The 16444-nt window shown below is 37.4% G+C and overlaps 1 protein-coding gene across 2 annotated transcripts; it reads left to right on the forward strand.

Moving 5' to 3' along the window:
- Positions 1-4284: 4284 nt before the first annotated feature.
- oxa1l (OXA1L mitochondrial inner membrane protein) lies at positions 4285-16099 on the forward strand. Of its 2 annotated transcripts, none has more exons than XM_062993250.1 (11): positions 4285-4395; positions 6096-6230; positions 7191-7251; positions 7705-7953; positions 8114-8257; positions 8890-8975; positions 10835-10999; positions 11110-11214; positions 11304-11466; positions 14641-14721; positions 15756-16099. In XM_062993250.1, the coding sequence occupies exons 1-11, from the start codon at positions 4285-4287 to the stop codon at positions 15893-15895; spliced, it is 1440 nt and encodes a 479-aa protein (XP_062849320.1). In that variant the 3' UTR covers positions 15896-16099. The 2 variants fall into 2 exon arrangements, with proteins under 2 accessions (XP_062849320.1, XP_062849321.1); XM_062993251.1 differs by having other exon boundaries at positions 7729-7953.
- Positions 16100-16444: the final 345 nt, after the last annotated feature.

Below are 16444 nucleotides of genomic sequence, written 5' to 3' on the forward strand. Positions count from 1 at the left end.
AATCTAATTAAGTCTAAATATCGGTCCACCCTTACTGATAAACACTGCTTAAGATTTGCCATCAGCAGCTACTGTCCAGACTACATAAACCTGGCTAACACCATTCAGTGCAAATCATCAGAATAAGGTTAGTGTGATTTTTCAGTCACTTGCCTTGTAATGCTGAATATCAATATAGTTTAGTCATTGGCTTTTGAATAAATGTTCTGAAAAATAAGTTAATCAAATGGAACCAGCATGACGTACATCACCTCTTTAATTGGAAACGTAATTACTGCCTTATTAAGCTGACAGAATTTGATAATTAAAAAAAAATCGATACCTTCCAAACAATTCTTTAAAACGCTCCACAACAAGTTGAACTTCATCAATTGTAAGCCAGAATACTACACCTTATATTGATACCGTCACACTTTATTTCAAAGTAATAACAGATTTTTATTAAATATATTCAATAACTTTTAAACCAGTCGTAATATTGCTCCAAAACAAGTTGTATTTTATCAAGTGTAACCCACATTACATACTACAACTCTTATATTGATACCGTCACACTTTATTTCAAAGTAATAACAGATTTTTATTAAATATTTTCAATAACTTTTAAACCAGTGGTCATATTGCTCCAAAACAAGTTGTATAATTGGTGACAGTATCAATACAAAAGTTGTAGTATGTAATGTGGGTTACACTTCATAAAATACAACTTGTTTAAAAGTTATTGAAATTATTTAATAAAAATTTGTTTTAAAAGGTGACAGTCAATATAAGAGTTGAAGTTCGTAAAATGAGTATTTTTATAAAACACAATTTGTTTTGGAGCTCATGGGCCCCAGTGCAAAAAAATTGGGGCCCCCTCAACAAATTTCATATATACTGTATATATATATATATATATATATATATATATATACTGTATATATATACAGTATATATATATATATATACATGAAATTTGTTGAGGGGGCCCCAATTTTTTTGCACTGGGGCCCATGAGCTCCAAAGCAAATTGTGTTTTATAAAAATACTCATTTTATAATGACATGGGCCCCCCTGTAGTTATGCCCCTGTGTTCTTATACTGCTTATGATGGTACAACACTGTAATTTCATCAAAAGACCAAATAAAAGATAAATTAACCAATATATGTGGTGTAGCATAAGGGATTGGAATTAAATACATATTATTTTGAAGCAATATATTACCAACAAGATTGGAATTTTCACAAGAACCTTATATTACAGGCCTGCAGATGTTAAAATCACCAGGATAAGAGGTACAGTGTATCACAAAAGTGAGTACACCCCTCACATTTCTGCAGATATTTAAGTATATCTTTTCATGGGACAACACTGACAAAATGACACTTTGACACAATGAAAAGTAGTCTGTGTGCAGTTTATATAACAGTGTAAATTTATTCAAAATAACTCAATATACAGCCATTAATGTCTAAACCACCGGCAACAAAAGTGAGTACACCCCTTAGTGAAAGTTCCTGAAGTGTCAATATTTTGTGTGGCCACCATTATTTCCCAGAACTGCCTTAACTCTCCTGGGCATGGAGTTTACCAGAGCTTCACAGGTTGCCACTGGAATGCTTTTTCACTCCTCCATGACGACATCACAGAGCTGGCGGATATTCGAGACTTTGCGCTCCTCCACCTTCCGCTTGAGGATGCCCCAAAGATGTTCTATTGGGTTTAGGTCTGGAGACATGCTTGGCCAGTCCATCACCTTTACCCTCAGCCTCTTCAATAAAGCAGTGGTCGTCTTAGAGGTGTGTTTGGGGTCATTATCATGCTGGAACACTGCCCTGCGTCCCAGTTTCCGGAGGGAGGGGATCATGCTCTGCTTCAGTATTTCACAGTACATATTGGAGTCATGTGTCCCGCAATGAAATGTAACTCCTCAACACCTGCTGCACTCACGCAGCCCCAGACCATGGCATTCCCACCACCATGCTTGACTGTAGGCATGACACACTTATCTTTGTACTCCTCACCTGATTGCCGCCACACATGCTTGAGACCATCTGAACCAAACAAATTAATCTTGGTCTCATCAGACCATAGGACATGGTTCCAGTAATCCATGTCCTTTGTTGACATGTCTTCAGCAAACTGTTTGCGGGCTTTCTTGTGTAGAGACTTCAGAAGAGGCAATTTGATGTAGTGTGCGGCGTATGGTCTGAGCACTGACAGGCTGACCCCCCACCTTTTCAATCTCTGCAGCAATGCTGACAGCACTCCTGCGCCTATCTTTCAAAGACAGCAGTTGGATGTAATGCTGAGCACGTGCACTCAGCTTCTTTGGACGACCAACGCGAGGTCTGTTCTGAGTGGACCCTGCTCTTTTAAAACGCTGGATGATCTTGGCCACTGTGCTGCAGCTCAGTTTCAGGGTGTTGGCAATCTTCTTGTAGCCTTGGCCATCTTCATGTAGCGCAACAATTCGTCTTTTAAGATCCTCAGAGAGTTCTTTGCCATGAGGTGCCATGTTGGAACTTTCAGTGACCAGTATGAGAGAGTGTGAGAGCTGTACTACTAAATTGAACACACCTGCTCCCTATGCACACCTGAGACCTAGTAACACTAACAAATCACATGACATTTTGGAGGGAAAATTACAAGCAGTGCTCAATTTGGACATTTAGGGGTGTAGTCTCTTAGGGGTGTACTCACTTTTGTTGCCGGTGGTTTAGACATTAATGGCTGTATATTGAGTTATTTTGAGGGAAGAATAAATTTACACTGTTATATAAGCTGCACACAGACTACTTTTCATTGTGTCAAAGTGTCATTTTGTCAGTGTTGTCCCATGAAAAGATATACTTAAATATCTGCAGAAATGTGAGGGGTGTACTCACTTTTGTGATACACTGTATACAGTGATCGTCTCAGTGTACACTGTATACACTGCACACTTGTGTTTTTACTGTGTATTGTAATTTATAGACGGTCCCTTAGCGCTTGCTGCGCTCACGGCAGCCCTAAACACAACATGCTATATGAGGATTTCAGAAGACAAACATTTGTGAAGTAAAGTAAAGTTGTAGCTGCTTGTCTTGGATGTCAACAACGATAATTTGCTACTATTAAGCCTATAGCACGCACCTTTTAAAAGCTATTGAAGATAGAAATCCGAATATGCGAATATGAAACCAACTTTACCGCAGTGTATTTTTTCTACTCCCTGCATCTTCAAACACCTCTTATGTATTTATTTAGCTTTTTTAAAACAATCTAAATATATTTTTTGCAAAAACTATAAGCTTATATCAGATATGATAAATTCAAAAACAACTTGTTTTGGTATGCTTAGTGTTAAGTTTACTTTCAGTTCTGCCTTAATTCCTCTTGTTTAGACAGTTGTCTAATAATTTACATCTGATTTAATTTTTGCTTGTTTGAATAATATTTTTTGAATAGGTCAAACTGACGTATGCTATTTCTAATACTGTATTTATATTTATAATTAATGACAATGACACTTACTTAGATTCCGGAAAAAACTCGTAGGCGCAGCATCGTCTGAGAATCTGTCCCACTCCTCTGGTTCTGACATTTTTTTTCTTATTATGCTTACAATTTTAATAAATACTTGAAATACTTAGCTGTTGTACTACAACGAGTGGGCAAATGATCTGTTGTGCTGCTTCTGGTTACACGAGCTGATTCGATTGTATGAATCCATGCAGAGAGAATCTGGAGTCAACTAAAATGATTTGGACTCGATTCCTCAAAGATTGCTTCGATTCCTGTAACAGAGGGACTGAAAACGCTGACAGGAAATTTGTCACGTTTGGTAATTTTCCATAGCAGACAAGGTTGTGCAAAACCAATGCTTTAAAACTATTATGATGTGGTTTTGCCCAAACCATTTATAAAACATGACAGGGTGTAAAGCTAAAATATGGCTGTTACACTACACTGAGCACCAACAATCAATACAAATAGAACCATTTCTTGTAAATAGCTAAAAGACGTGTAGAGTGTAGACCTGACCTAGAAATTTGGTTTCATAATAATAAACCACCAAATGCAGAAGTTGCTGACCTAACCTTAAATATAAGTAAGCTAATGTGTAGCTGTGTGTGTGTGTGTTATACTTTTTCGTAGTTGCTGTGTATCACCATTTTGACGTTAAAAGAAAACAACATTGTAGAATCGACTCTTCAAATTGATTCAATCGACCACCAGTGAATCGCTGAAGTTTTCCGAAAATTCCAAAACGTTAATTGTCCTTCCACGCTTGCCGTCATAGACTCTGTCTCGTCGCAATATGGCTGCGCTCAGGTGTCGAGTGTTATCTGGTCGTCTAACGACTTGCTTCTTTAAACAGGCGACTACAGCGGGCATTTCCACACTAACCTCTGGTTCGACGCGACAAAGGGTTTGTTATTTTGGTTAATTAATTATTTGCATTGCGCGAATTGTAATTTTTATGTAATCTGATCCTGGTAACATTTTACATGTCAGGCTAACGTGACCCAAAGTCATAGGCGGTATTCCAAATGACCACCTGCTTTCTGCTGTAAGTGCGCTTCGTAGGGTAACATATGGTGACTTTTACGACCTTGCTAGTGTACAACATGGTCATTTGGGCGCTGTTTTTACTTCAGCTAATGTTGTGCGTTCTGTTGAGTTAACTATAGATGTATTCAGTAGGTGTGTTATGTACACATATTTATTGGGCTTGGGAAAGTGGTGTATCACCCTGGATGGTCATCATATGTCCAGGAATTCTGTCTTTTTATCCGCTAAGCACCAAGCACGTATTAATCAATCCTGCTCATACAATTCATATTTGTGGATTTTTTCCTAAACGCACTGGATTTGCAGAATAAGAAAAACAACAGTAAGATCTCGTTTTTATCAGTATGATCTAAACACTTGTTTAACCAACACAGATGCTGTTTGGGAAGCTAGCTGAATGTTAGTAAATTGCTGTGTAAAAAGTAAAAATGGCTCATTTGAAAATGCATAGTAATTGCCAAAAGGTTACAAAACACTAGGTTTAAATTTACTTAAGTGCAGTACATTACGAATTCGGCATGTTTTCAGCATGCTTTGTTTGAATACAGTTGATTTTATACAGTTTACTGTGATTTTGACTTAAATGCTACAACAAAGTAAAGAAAGTATTACACCAACACCGTTTTGACACTGTACTCACCAATTTACTGACAATGTGGTTTAGATGTCTAGGCAAACAGCATCTTGATTCAATAATTGTGACATTTCGTTGCCTATAGCTGATGATACAAATAAATTAAATAGAATATAAAAAGCTTAAAGAATATCACTGATTATTACAAACACAGCTGGATAATTAACAATGTATTGATGTAATTGTCATGTATCAGTTCCAGCTATGTAATAGCTCTCTGTCTATTGGCACTTTTATATATAAGACTTCATAGTAACGTTTTAAGTAACTGAGTTTCAAATAAGAGTTTAAATTGCATATGCAACAATTACAAAAAAAATGAAATGAATAACAAAAAAGATGGTGTTTGGACAGATTTAATGCAAATGGTGATCCTGTTGCTATGGATCTCCTAGCATCCTTCCACCAACCATTTGCAAAGCAGTCAAAAAGGGATTTAACAGCTGACATTTTTTGTGGAGATGGAGGAAAAACTGACATTGAGATAACATGGCAAAGTAACTAGAGGCAAGGGGTGCATCCAAGTTCCAGGGACCCTGAAACTATGCTATAAGCAACCTTTCCTAGAAATGTATATAGTGCTAATGGCATGTTTGTGTAGGGTATGCAAAAAATTTCTGGAAAAAATTGCAACTCACTTATGTTACATATTAAGTTCAAATTCTGGTGTTTGTGTGGTGCTACTGTGAAGGATTGGGATAATTTGAGGGAAGTGAAAAACTGGATGCTTGATAACTGTAGGGATTTGATGCTGCCCAAGATTTCCTGTCATGAATATTTTAGGGTTTGTTTATTATTAAGCATTGCTATCTAATAAATGTATTATTTATATTACTTTTAATAATAAAGGTTTATAACATGTGGATTGCCACATGAACCGCATTAATGTCCTTTTTTCTTTTATCTTCTTATTTCTTTATTAGTATGTTGTGCAGAAATCATATGTTCAGTTGGTCAAAGGAAGCAGAGGTTCTTTGGTCCAGGCTCTATTGGGATGTCATAACAATGGACGGGTATTCTTGGTCAGTGCCATGGCAGTTCGACATAACAGCTCACAGGTATGTTACTTATGAACTTATGAAAATATGATAAATGTTTTGTGCTTAGCCCTGTGTGGTGCTTGTTTTATCCATGGTCTGTTGTTACTTTAAATATTTAGTGTTCTTATACATCAAAAAACACCATATTCAGAAAAGCCGAAGGTATTATTTAGGTGGTTGATCATTCTCCGCACTGCAGTGACACTGACATGGTGGTGGTGTGTTAGTGTGTGCTGTGCTGGTATGAGTGGATCAGACACAGCAGTGAGTTTTTGAATACCTTTTCACTCACTGTTCACTCTATTAGACACTCCTACATTGTAGATGTAAAGTCAGAGACGATCACTCATCTATTGCTGCTGTTTGAGTTGGTCATCTTCTAGACCGTCATCAGTTGTCACAGGACGCTGCCCACAGGGCTGTTGGCTGGATGTTTTTGGTTGGTGGACTATTCTCAGTCCAGCAGTGTCCATCAACATTATACCACTTATACCAGCACAACACACACTAACACACCACCACCATGTCAGTGTCGCTGCAGTGCTGAGAATGACCCACCACCCAAATAATACCTACTTTTTAGTGGTCCTGGGACAGTCCTGACCATTGAAGAACAGCATGAAAGGGGGCTAACAAAACATGCAGAGAAACAGATGGACTACAGTCAGTAATTGTAGAACTACAAAGTTCTCCTATAAATGGAGCTGATAAAATGGACAGTGAGTGTAGAAACAAGGAGGTGATTTTAATGTTATGGCTGATCGGTGTAAAAGTGTGTGCTTAACTGGTCTTGACTTCATTACCATACATCTCTGGTATTACCAATGGATCCCTCAAGAGCTTTGTGATGGTCGCATGAGCAAAACTCTTTTAGTATAGAATGACTTGTGAACTACATACAAAATCAGATGCAGACAGTGTAAATATTGGATCAATGTCTTTCTGTATTAACCTGCTTCCCATTCTTTTTGTTTCTAGACTACAGATGCAGTACCTTCTTCAGCGAGTGAAACAGTACCCATTATCAATTCATCAGCAGGTATTCCAAATGCTGCTTCAGAAGCTGCTTCAGAAGCTGTTTCAGTATCTTGTGCTGAATCTCCTCTTCTTGAATATTCTTCCACTTCTCTATCTGGTCCAGAACCAGCTTCAGAATGTTGTGTGGAGCATTCTTCTGCATCTCTAGCTTCTTCAGAATCTGCTTCAGCATGTTGTGTGGAGTATTCTTCTGCTTCTTTGTCTGCATCAGAATCTGATTCACTAACATGTGCTGAATGTCCTCTGGGATATTCTTCTGCTTCTCTAACTACTCCAGAATCTTCTTCACTAACTTGTTCTGAATCTCCTCTGGAATATTCTTCTGCTTCTCTGTCAGCTCCAGAATCTGCTTCAGTATTTGCTGCTGAATCTCCTTTAGAAACTGCTCCTCTGTCTGTTGCCGAATCCTCTCCAGAATATGCTAACGTTCTATCTGCTTCTGAATCTGCTACAGAATCTGCTCCTTTATCTGCTGCAGAATCGACCCCTGTCCATGATCCTTCTCCGGTAGTCATACAGCCAGTCACAGAACAAGTGACTGAGGCTCCTGTCTTGGCAATGGATGTCCTGCAAGAGGCAGCAACAGAAGTCAGTCTTTCAGAGTTGGGACTGGGCAGCTATACACCTGTAGGTCTGATTCAGAACCTATTGGAGTTCATGCATGTCAGCATTGGGATGCCATGGTGGAGCGCTATAGTTGTAGGTAAGACTTTTCAATGTTTTAATTTTTTTTGCAGGTCATTGACAATTGATATTTTATGCTTTTGGTACTTTTGATATTTATAATGTGTTTAACTTAATATGTATTAACTGAATGGATGCTGTCAGTGCTAACTGGTTCAAGGTTTATGTCTGATATGCAGGTACCATCATAGCTCGCTGTGCAGTGTTCCCAGTCATTGTAAAGGGCCAGAGAGAGGCAGCCAAGCTAAACAACGTCATGCCAGAGATGACCAAGCTCACCAGTCGCATGAATGAGGCCAAGCAGAGTGGCAACAAGTTTGACTGTTGGTATTTTATTATCTCAACACCTTTTATTGTTTTTTTGTTTTTTTTTACCTTTTTAGTGGCTTGATTCACATCTCCGCTACCCTTTTAGTCTATATACAGTGGCAGTGGTAGCTCAGTGGCTAAGGTTCTGGACTAGTGATCAGACAGTTGGTAGTTCAAGCCCCACCACCTTCAAGTTGCCAATGATTGGACCCTGAGCAATGCCCTTAACTCTCAATTGCTTGCATTATATTCAGTCACATAAAAAGCAGCTGCTAAATGCCATCTTTGTATGCTAACAAATGGAACCATCAAAGTCATTTTACTGCACCTTACATTCTTGATGTGTAAGGTCATGGGTTCGATTCCCAGCAGGAATCCAGGTCCTTTTTGTGTGAAGTTTGCATGTTCTCCCCGTGTCTGTGTGGGTTTTCTTCGGGAGCTCCAGTTTCCTCCCACATGACAAAAAAATGCAAGTGAGGTGAATTGGAGATACTAAATTGTCCATGACTGTGTTTGACATTACAGACTTGAACTGATGAATCTTGTCAATCAAAGTAACATGTTTTACCCATGTTTATATTTAATTTAAATGTTTTTTGCACTTATTTGTTGCATTTTAAACTTTTCGCACTTGTCTGTCTTTCAGTCTCAAAGGCATATTCTGACATGATGATGTTCCAGAAGAAGCATGATGTAAATCCCCTTCGTGGATTTCTAGTGCCCTTGGTCCAGGTCAGTGAGAAAACCTTCATGTGCTCAGAGAATGAATGCTTTCACATTTCAATTATTATTTGAATTAATATAAGATCTGTCTGTTTCTTATACTGATGTGCCCAACTACTAATGCTAGATTAAAGAATTTTAAGATGTAAACTATTTTATTGCTTCTTTACTGCACAAAAACATGCATTCGTCAAACAGTCTCACGGGTCCTGCACTACTGCACTATCACTATATATTCAGGCCACACCTGCACTAACTAAATCAGTAGCCCTCTTTAATGTTGCTATATGTAGATCTTTAAAATCTGTGTTTCAAAACTGCCAGATTTTTAACCTAATTCACAATGTTAAGCTTATAATGCTGTTTGTTGTTGCATATCTTTGCTAGAGTCGTTTCCCTTCACTGACCATTGAAACTGGACATTGAAACAATGTTAATCTAACTAAATGGAATCTTGTTTTAAGTCAGTTTTACTAGAGACTTTACATTAGACTTTTTGTTGTACTCTTATATCAGAGCAGACATGCTCCTACATTCAGAAACACGCAACATGAAGAACTGGGTAATCAAATCTACCTTGTGCATTAAGAGAATAAAATAATGTAATGAATATCCAATGCACTACTACTTAGAAGATAAACTGTTTTTTCTTTATACAGAAGTAGCTAAAGAATTAATATTCAGACCAAACATCAGAATGGGGGAAAAGATTATCTGAGTTAGAGCTCACAGCCAGGAACAGGAATCAGAAACCAGAGTGGGCACAGGCACAGCAAAACTGGACAGCTGAATATTGGCCTTAATCTGTTTTGATGATTCTAGTTTTTTACGTTCACATGCAGATGAGTTGTGCATGAAAATTCCAGATCAGCAGAAGTTGCTAAAATACTTAACATCCACATTCATAGTCACTCAGATAGCAATTTTCCCAATTCTGATTAAAGTCTCATGTCTCTACAATTCTGTGCATTAAGTTATTAAATAGGTGTTTACATACAAGATTACACAGGTACATGATTGAGCAGGTATACACCAGCGTTGGTTTGTGAGTGTAGTTACACTACTAGGTACTAAATTGGTATACTCCTAGTATGGTAGTGTTCATATAAAACTGAACTGAACTTATAAAAATTCTTTTAACTGTTAGACACAAACTGTTCTGGTCAGCTGAACAGCAGAGTTGAAACTCTCCAAAACTGCCACACCATTACCCCCCACCCCAAAACTGACTTGCCTTTTCAAACATCCAGTGACAACATATGCCATTATGAGCAGTAGTACTAAGAAGCTTTAAAACTGTTAAATACAACACCACATTGGTACCCACAGTGGATATACAAAGTCTACACACCCCTCTTACAATGCCAAGTTGAGCAATTTCAGAACTTTTTCCATCTATAACATGACTTATCTGTACAGTTCAATTAAAAAGCAATATGGGGGGGGGGGGGGGGGGGGTAGTCTTTTTGGGTTGGAGTTCATTAGCATGGCACATCTTGACTTTACAATATTTGTCCACGCTTCCTTGTAAAAGTAATCCAAATCTGTCAGATTGTGAGAGCATCCCCTGATCACAGCTCTCCAGATCACCCACAGATTTTCAATCGCATTCAGCTCTGGGCTCTGGCTGGGCCATTTCAGATCTTTTTCTGGTGAAGTCATTGTTTTGTTTATATGGAGGTATGCTTTGGGTCATTGTCGTTCATTAAGATAATTATAATAATATGTATATTATGCATAATGGCCCTATGAGCACCTTTATTTGCATGTGTACAGTGCTAAATGGAGTACATGGATCTTTAATGCAACAGATTGTACAGAACTGTAAAAAGTTTGGCCACCACTAAATGTCTCATTTTTCTTTTCAGGCACCGATCTTTATCTCGTTCTTCATTGCTCTGCGTAAAATGTCTTATGCCCCCGTACCCAGTATGCAGACTGGTGGATTGTGGTGGTTTGCAGATTTAACAGCAGCAGATCCATATTTTATTCTTCCACTTGCAGTCACAGGGACTATGTTTGCCATCTTGGAGGTATACTTAGCCCTTTGCTGTTCAGATATAATCAAGCAGAACTGATAACGCTAAGTATTAATGTGTTGCAATCATTTAATATTAAACTGTACCACTTTTCCATATTTTAGTTGGGAGCAGAGTCTGGAGTAGACAACCCTAATCTAAAAGCAATGAAGACTGTTTTCAGAATTATGCCATTTGTTATTTTACCAATGACCATTAATTTTCCCACGGTCAGTCTCTTTTTAAACTAGTTTTACTATTTTTGTTCTTCATCTTCTGACTCTTGTGGTTGTAACTTGTGCCTGTTTTTTTCCCCTAGGCCATCTTTACATATTGGATGACCTCAAACCTCTTCTCGCTGGGTCAGGTTGCCCTGCTGAGGCATCCAGCAGTGAGGAGTAAGCTTAATATACCACTGCGCATCACACACGCCCCCTCAGCCTTGCCTCCCAATGAGGGCCTCATTGAAAGTGTTCGAAAAGGTATGGTATTGCACGGTGCAATTTGTTGAGTTTATTGCTTAATTTTACTTCCACTTTTATTCCTGTATGTTCCTGTGCGTGTCAGTACATTATGGATGGATGCTGTTGGGCAACAATCTGCACCGAACAGCTTCATTGCATCTTGGCATAAGGTTTCCACAAGTCTTTAGATGTACAGTGAATGTACAAAACAGCATCCATCTTTAATGTAATTTCTCAGTTGCTGTTTAGATGAGTGTAATGACTGCAACTCAGCCATGATTTGGTGAGACCGCATGCTCTTTAGATGAGGGCAATGTTTTAATATATCAAACAGGTATTCAGGCATTGATTTTTAATATACCCTACCTTCTAAGAGGGGCAAGTTGACCATTTCTGTTCAAAACCACTTTTTTCTTTGAAGTCAACACAACAGTTTCTGCTGGAGTCAGTGTTTTAGACAAAGTAGAGCTTAGAAAACTGTGCATTTGCGTCACAGTGCTCACTGGGTGCCGAAAAATGGTTATGTAAGGTATAAAATTAATATTACACATTTAAAAAATAATATACAAAGCTTAAAATGTGGACATTCAACTAATATTACATTTATTGACATTGTGTATGCAAACATATCACCGCTTCTTCAAATTGGGGCAATGACAGATGTCTTCTGTTCTCTTATATATTATTATATTACGAGGGTTCTTCAAAAAGTTTCCACAAGTCTTTAGATGTACAATGAATGTACAAAACAGCATCCATCTTTAATGTAATTTCTCACTTGCTGTTTAGATGAGTGTAATGACTGCAACTCGGCCATGATTTGGTGAGACCACGTGCTCTTTAGATGAGGGCAATGTTTTAATATATCAAACAGGTATTCAGGCATTGATTTTTAATATACCCTACCTTCTAAGAGGTTAGAAGTTTAATTAATAATAAGAAATTAATATTACACATTTAAAAAATAAATATACAAAGCTTAAAATGTGGACATTAAACTAATTACATTTATTGACATTGTGTATGCAAACATATCACCGCTTCTTCAAATTGGGGCAGATGACATTTTTTTTAAATCTATTTATTAAGAATTGTAAAAACAAATGACATCACTTTTCTACATAGTTGCCTTCCGATGAATTTTTCCCAGCGTCGTGCCAACCTTTTAATGCCTTCAGCAAAAAAATTTTTTTAGTTGAGTGTGTAGCCACTGATGCATCGCTACTTTCACATTATCATCACATAAAAATCTTCTTCCCCTTAAAGCTTCTTTGAGGGGTTCAAAAAGTAGATATCAGATGGCACTAAATCCGGACTGTAAGCTCTCTGTAAGTCTCTCAGACATGACCTATTACCACCCTTACAGCTTCCAATGAAAATACAGTAGTGTTCAAAATAATAGCAGTCCAACACCATTAACCTGATAAATCACTGTTTTTAGTAGAAATGCTATTTCTACATAGCAAAAAATTGACTTGAAAGTGTAGTAGAGTAATGAAAACAAAACAAACCCAACAATTAGGACATGCATCCCGCTCATTCTGAGTAATCGAAGCATTAATTGAAAGGGGGTTGTTCAAAATAATAGCAGTGAGGAGTTCAATTGGTGAAGTAATTCATTCTGCAGAAGAACGGGTGTCAGTTTTGGCCCTTATTTAAGGTAGGAGGGTCGCAAATGTTGCACAGGTTGGTCATAGCACATTTCCTTTTGAAATACTGGGTAAAATGGGTTGTTCCAGACATTGTTCTGATGAACAACGTACTTTGATTAAAAAGTTGATTGTAGAGAGAAAAAACATACAGAGAAGTGCAGCAACGATAGGCTGCTCAGGTAAAATGATCTCAAATGCCTTGAAGTGACAACCAAAACCTGAAAGATACGGAAGGAAGCGTGGAACTACTGTTCAATTGGATCGAAGATTAGCCCAAATAGCAAATACTTAGTCAATAATCACCTCCAGAAAGATCAAGGAACATCTAAATTTACCAGTGAGTACAGAAGATGATTAGGTGAAGCCAATTTACCAGCAAGAACTCCTTGCAAAGTCCCGTTGTTAAGAAACAGACGTGTCCTGAATGGGTTAACATTTCCCAATGAACACATTGACTGGTCCAAAGAGAAATGGCTGAACATTTTGTGGACTGGTGAAAGCAAAATTGTTCTATTTGGGTCTAGTGGCCGTAGACAGTATGTCAGACAACCCCTGAGCACTGAATTCAAGCCAGAGTGCACTGTGAAGACAGTAATCATGTCTGTGAAGACAGTTATCATACCATGGTGTTACGCCTATTTATCACATACGAGGGATCATGGATCAGTTTGAATATATCAGAATACTTGAGGAGATCATGTTGCCCTATGTCGAAGAAGAAATGTCCTTAAAATGGGTGTTTTAACATGACAATGACCCAAAACATCTTGGTTACAGACCAACAAGATTGAGGTAATAGAGTGACCAGCCCAATCCCCTGACTTCAATCCCAGAGAGAACTTGTGCGCTGATATCTGAAACGTGTTTTTTTGAGGCAAAACCCAAAATTGCAGAAGAACTGTGGAATGTAGTGTAATCATCCTGGACTGGAATACCTGTTCAGAGGTGCCAGTTGGTCGACACCATGCAACACAGATCTCGGAAACAATTGTTCTGCCACTAAATATTAGTTCAGTAATTTAAAGTAAAGTGAAACCTCAAAAAAATTTTCATGTTATAGATACATTTTTTGAGTTTTTAAAGAAAAATGCTGGCACTGCTATTATTTTGAACAGCCTAATATTCATTTTTCTTAATTTTCTGTAAAGGATTGACACAAACTGACAAAATTTTGTTAATGTTTTGATTTAGAATTGAATGTGTAGTATTTTCAGTGCATTTGCATTTATGGAAATAAAAGTTATTATAATGATTTTGTGCTTTATTCGCTTTTTTAAAATCACTGCTATTTTTTTGAACACCACTGTATAACAGTGCGGAAACTTTTGGAAGATCCCTTGTATATATTATAATAATAGTAACCTTCTGTTATTATATATTAATGCATTTTTGCAGCTCCCCTGACCTTTTGACCTCTGTTGTTAAAAACATTGCTGACTATTGGTCTGGTTTACTGTACTGTTCTTCTAGGCTGATATGTACTAACATTGTGCTGCACAATCTCTTATAAAACCATATTAATTCAACATGTTTATCGTAGGTTGGAAGAACGCCCAGTTGGCACACCAGCTACAGGAGAGAGAGAGGAGGATTAATAACCATCTGGACATTGCAGCTAAAGGTAGACCTTTATGCACCTAATATGTGTACTAAAAATAATTGGGACAAGCTAATATTTACATCTGTAAGCTCTTCTTTTTTTTACTGCAGTCACTTATTTTGATAGGCATCAACAAGCTTTTGACACAACTTTAGTTCTTAGAACCTCTTAGTTTGGTGTAGTGCAACCAACTTTGTTTATGTTCTGGCACAAACATTTGAGTGCAGTCTTTGTATTATTAATATGATTGAGTTTATGATTGGGTCGACCATTCCTAAAGCCTAATTTTAGCTTGACTGAGACATTTAAAACCCAATTTTGATGTGTTTTTGGTCATTGTTGAGCTTAACACAACGACATCTGTCAACATTTACTTTCATGGCTATTTATTTAAGGCTGCACTGAATAATGTAAGGATATATTTCATTCACTTTCTGCAATGCACAAGTTCAAATAACCAGAAAACTGTAATGCCCTGTAGTACCACCACCACTATCTGTTTCATCTGATTACAGAACTCTCCTCTAGAAGTCTTTTCTTTGCTAATGTAATCAGCAACAACATTTAGTTAACCTTTAGGGTGTACATTTTAAAGTCTGGGCTTATTTCTTGTACGGCAGCCTCCAAGTCAATGGTGATGTAAAACTTGACATGTTAAAGGTGTCACTTTGGGTTTTCTTTTTTTCCTTAGACTGGCAAGGCCACTTTTCCATATACTTTGGTATAATGTCACTGACCGGCGGGGGGATTTAAAATAGAATACTTATAGAATGGAAAATAAATGTGAATCCTAAGCTTTTTTTCGCTGCAACGACACGCTGCTCCCACCTAGTGGTGATAAGGGATGGTAACACCCTAAGAGTTTTGGAAATGTAATTGCTCTTCTAGTGAGCTCTAATTATTTATTCTTTCTGTGCAGCCTGGCAATAAATGACCCGGTGGTTGGGGACCACTAATTTAACTTGCTGTTTGTATGCTTTTCATTTAGCAGATGTTAAAAAGCAAACTGTAAAATAATTCAGTTAAGTTAAAGTTTTAATACATATGTCTTTCAGGTCCACTAAGGCAGACATTTGCCCACAATCCTCTGCAGCAGTCAGCAGCATCTATGTCAACAGGAAAATCCACCAACCCTAAACAAGTACAGCAGCAAAAGGGTGGGAAGAAGAGGCCATGGGAGGAGACAATTGGCTAAAAAGTAACTACCAGGTAGATAGTTTTTAGACTAGTTTGTATATATTTATTAAAGGACTATTTAAGTAATACTGAGGAGAAAAAAAGAGTGCTGAGGCACACAGTGTAATCGTTGTTAAAGGTATTGTAATTAAAGAAGAAAGTCCAGAGCTGATTCTTGTTTGGTTGACTAATACGAAAGTAAAAACTTAAACAGTTTTAATAAGATATCTTTTTTATTTTGCATTGTACATAAATACACTTCATATTACGCAAAAACTGAAACCTCAGTACAGACCATATTGTTTCATTATGACAGTGCTCATGTTCTCATACATAATTAAATATCTTACATCTCAGTTACAGTTATATTTTCAGCCCCATTTCTTATAATGGGACTAAAACTTTCTTAAATGACCAAATTATTCCAATACTTACATTGGTTCTAAATAAAAAAAATCTTGAAAATATAACTTAACTAATTTTTTATAAGATGTAATGCAGATATACAGGGTGTCCCAAAAAAACGAAATTACTGAAACAATCGGCACACATCAGCCTACATCAATAT

The sequence above is a fragment of the Trichomycterus rosablanca genome, chromosome 4 (assembly GCF_030014385.1).
Source record: "Trichomycterus rosablanca isolate fTriRos1 chromosome 4, fTriRos1.hap1, whole genome shotgun sequence".
Lineage (NCBI taxonomy): Eukaryota > Metazoa > Chordata > Actinopteri > Siluriformes > Trichomycteridae > Trichomycterus > Trichomycterus rosablanca.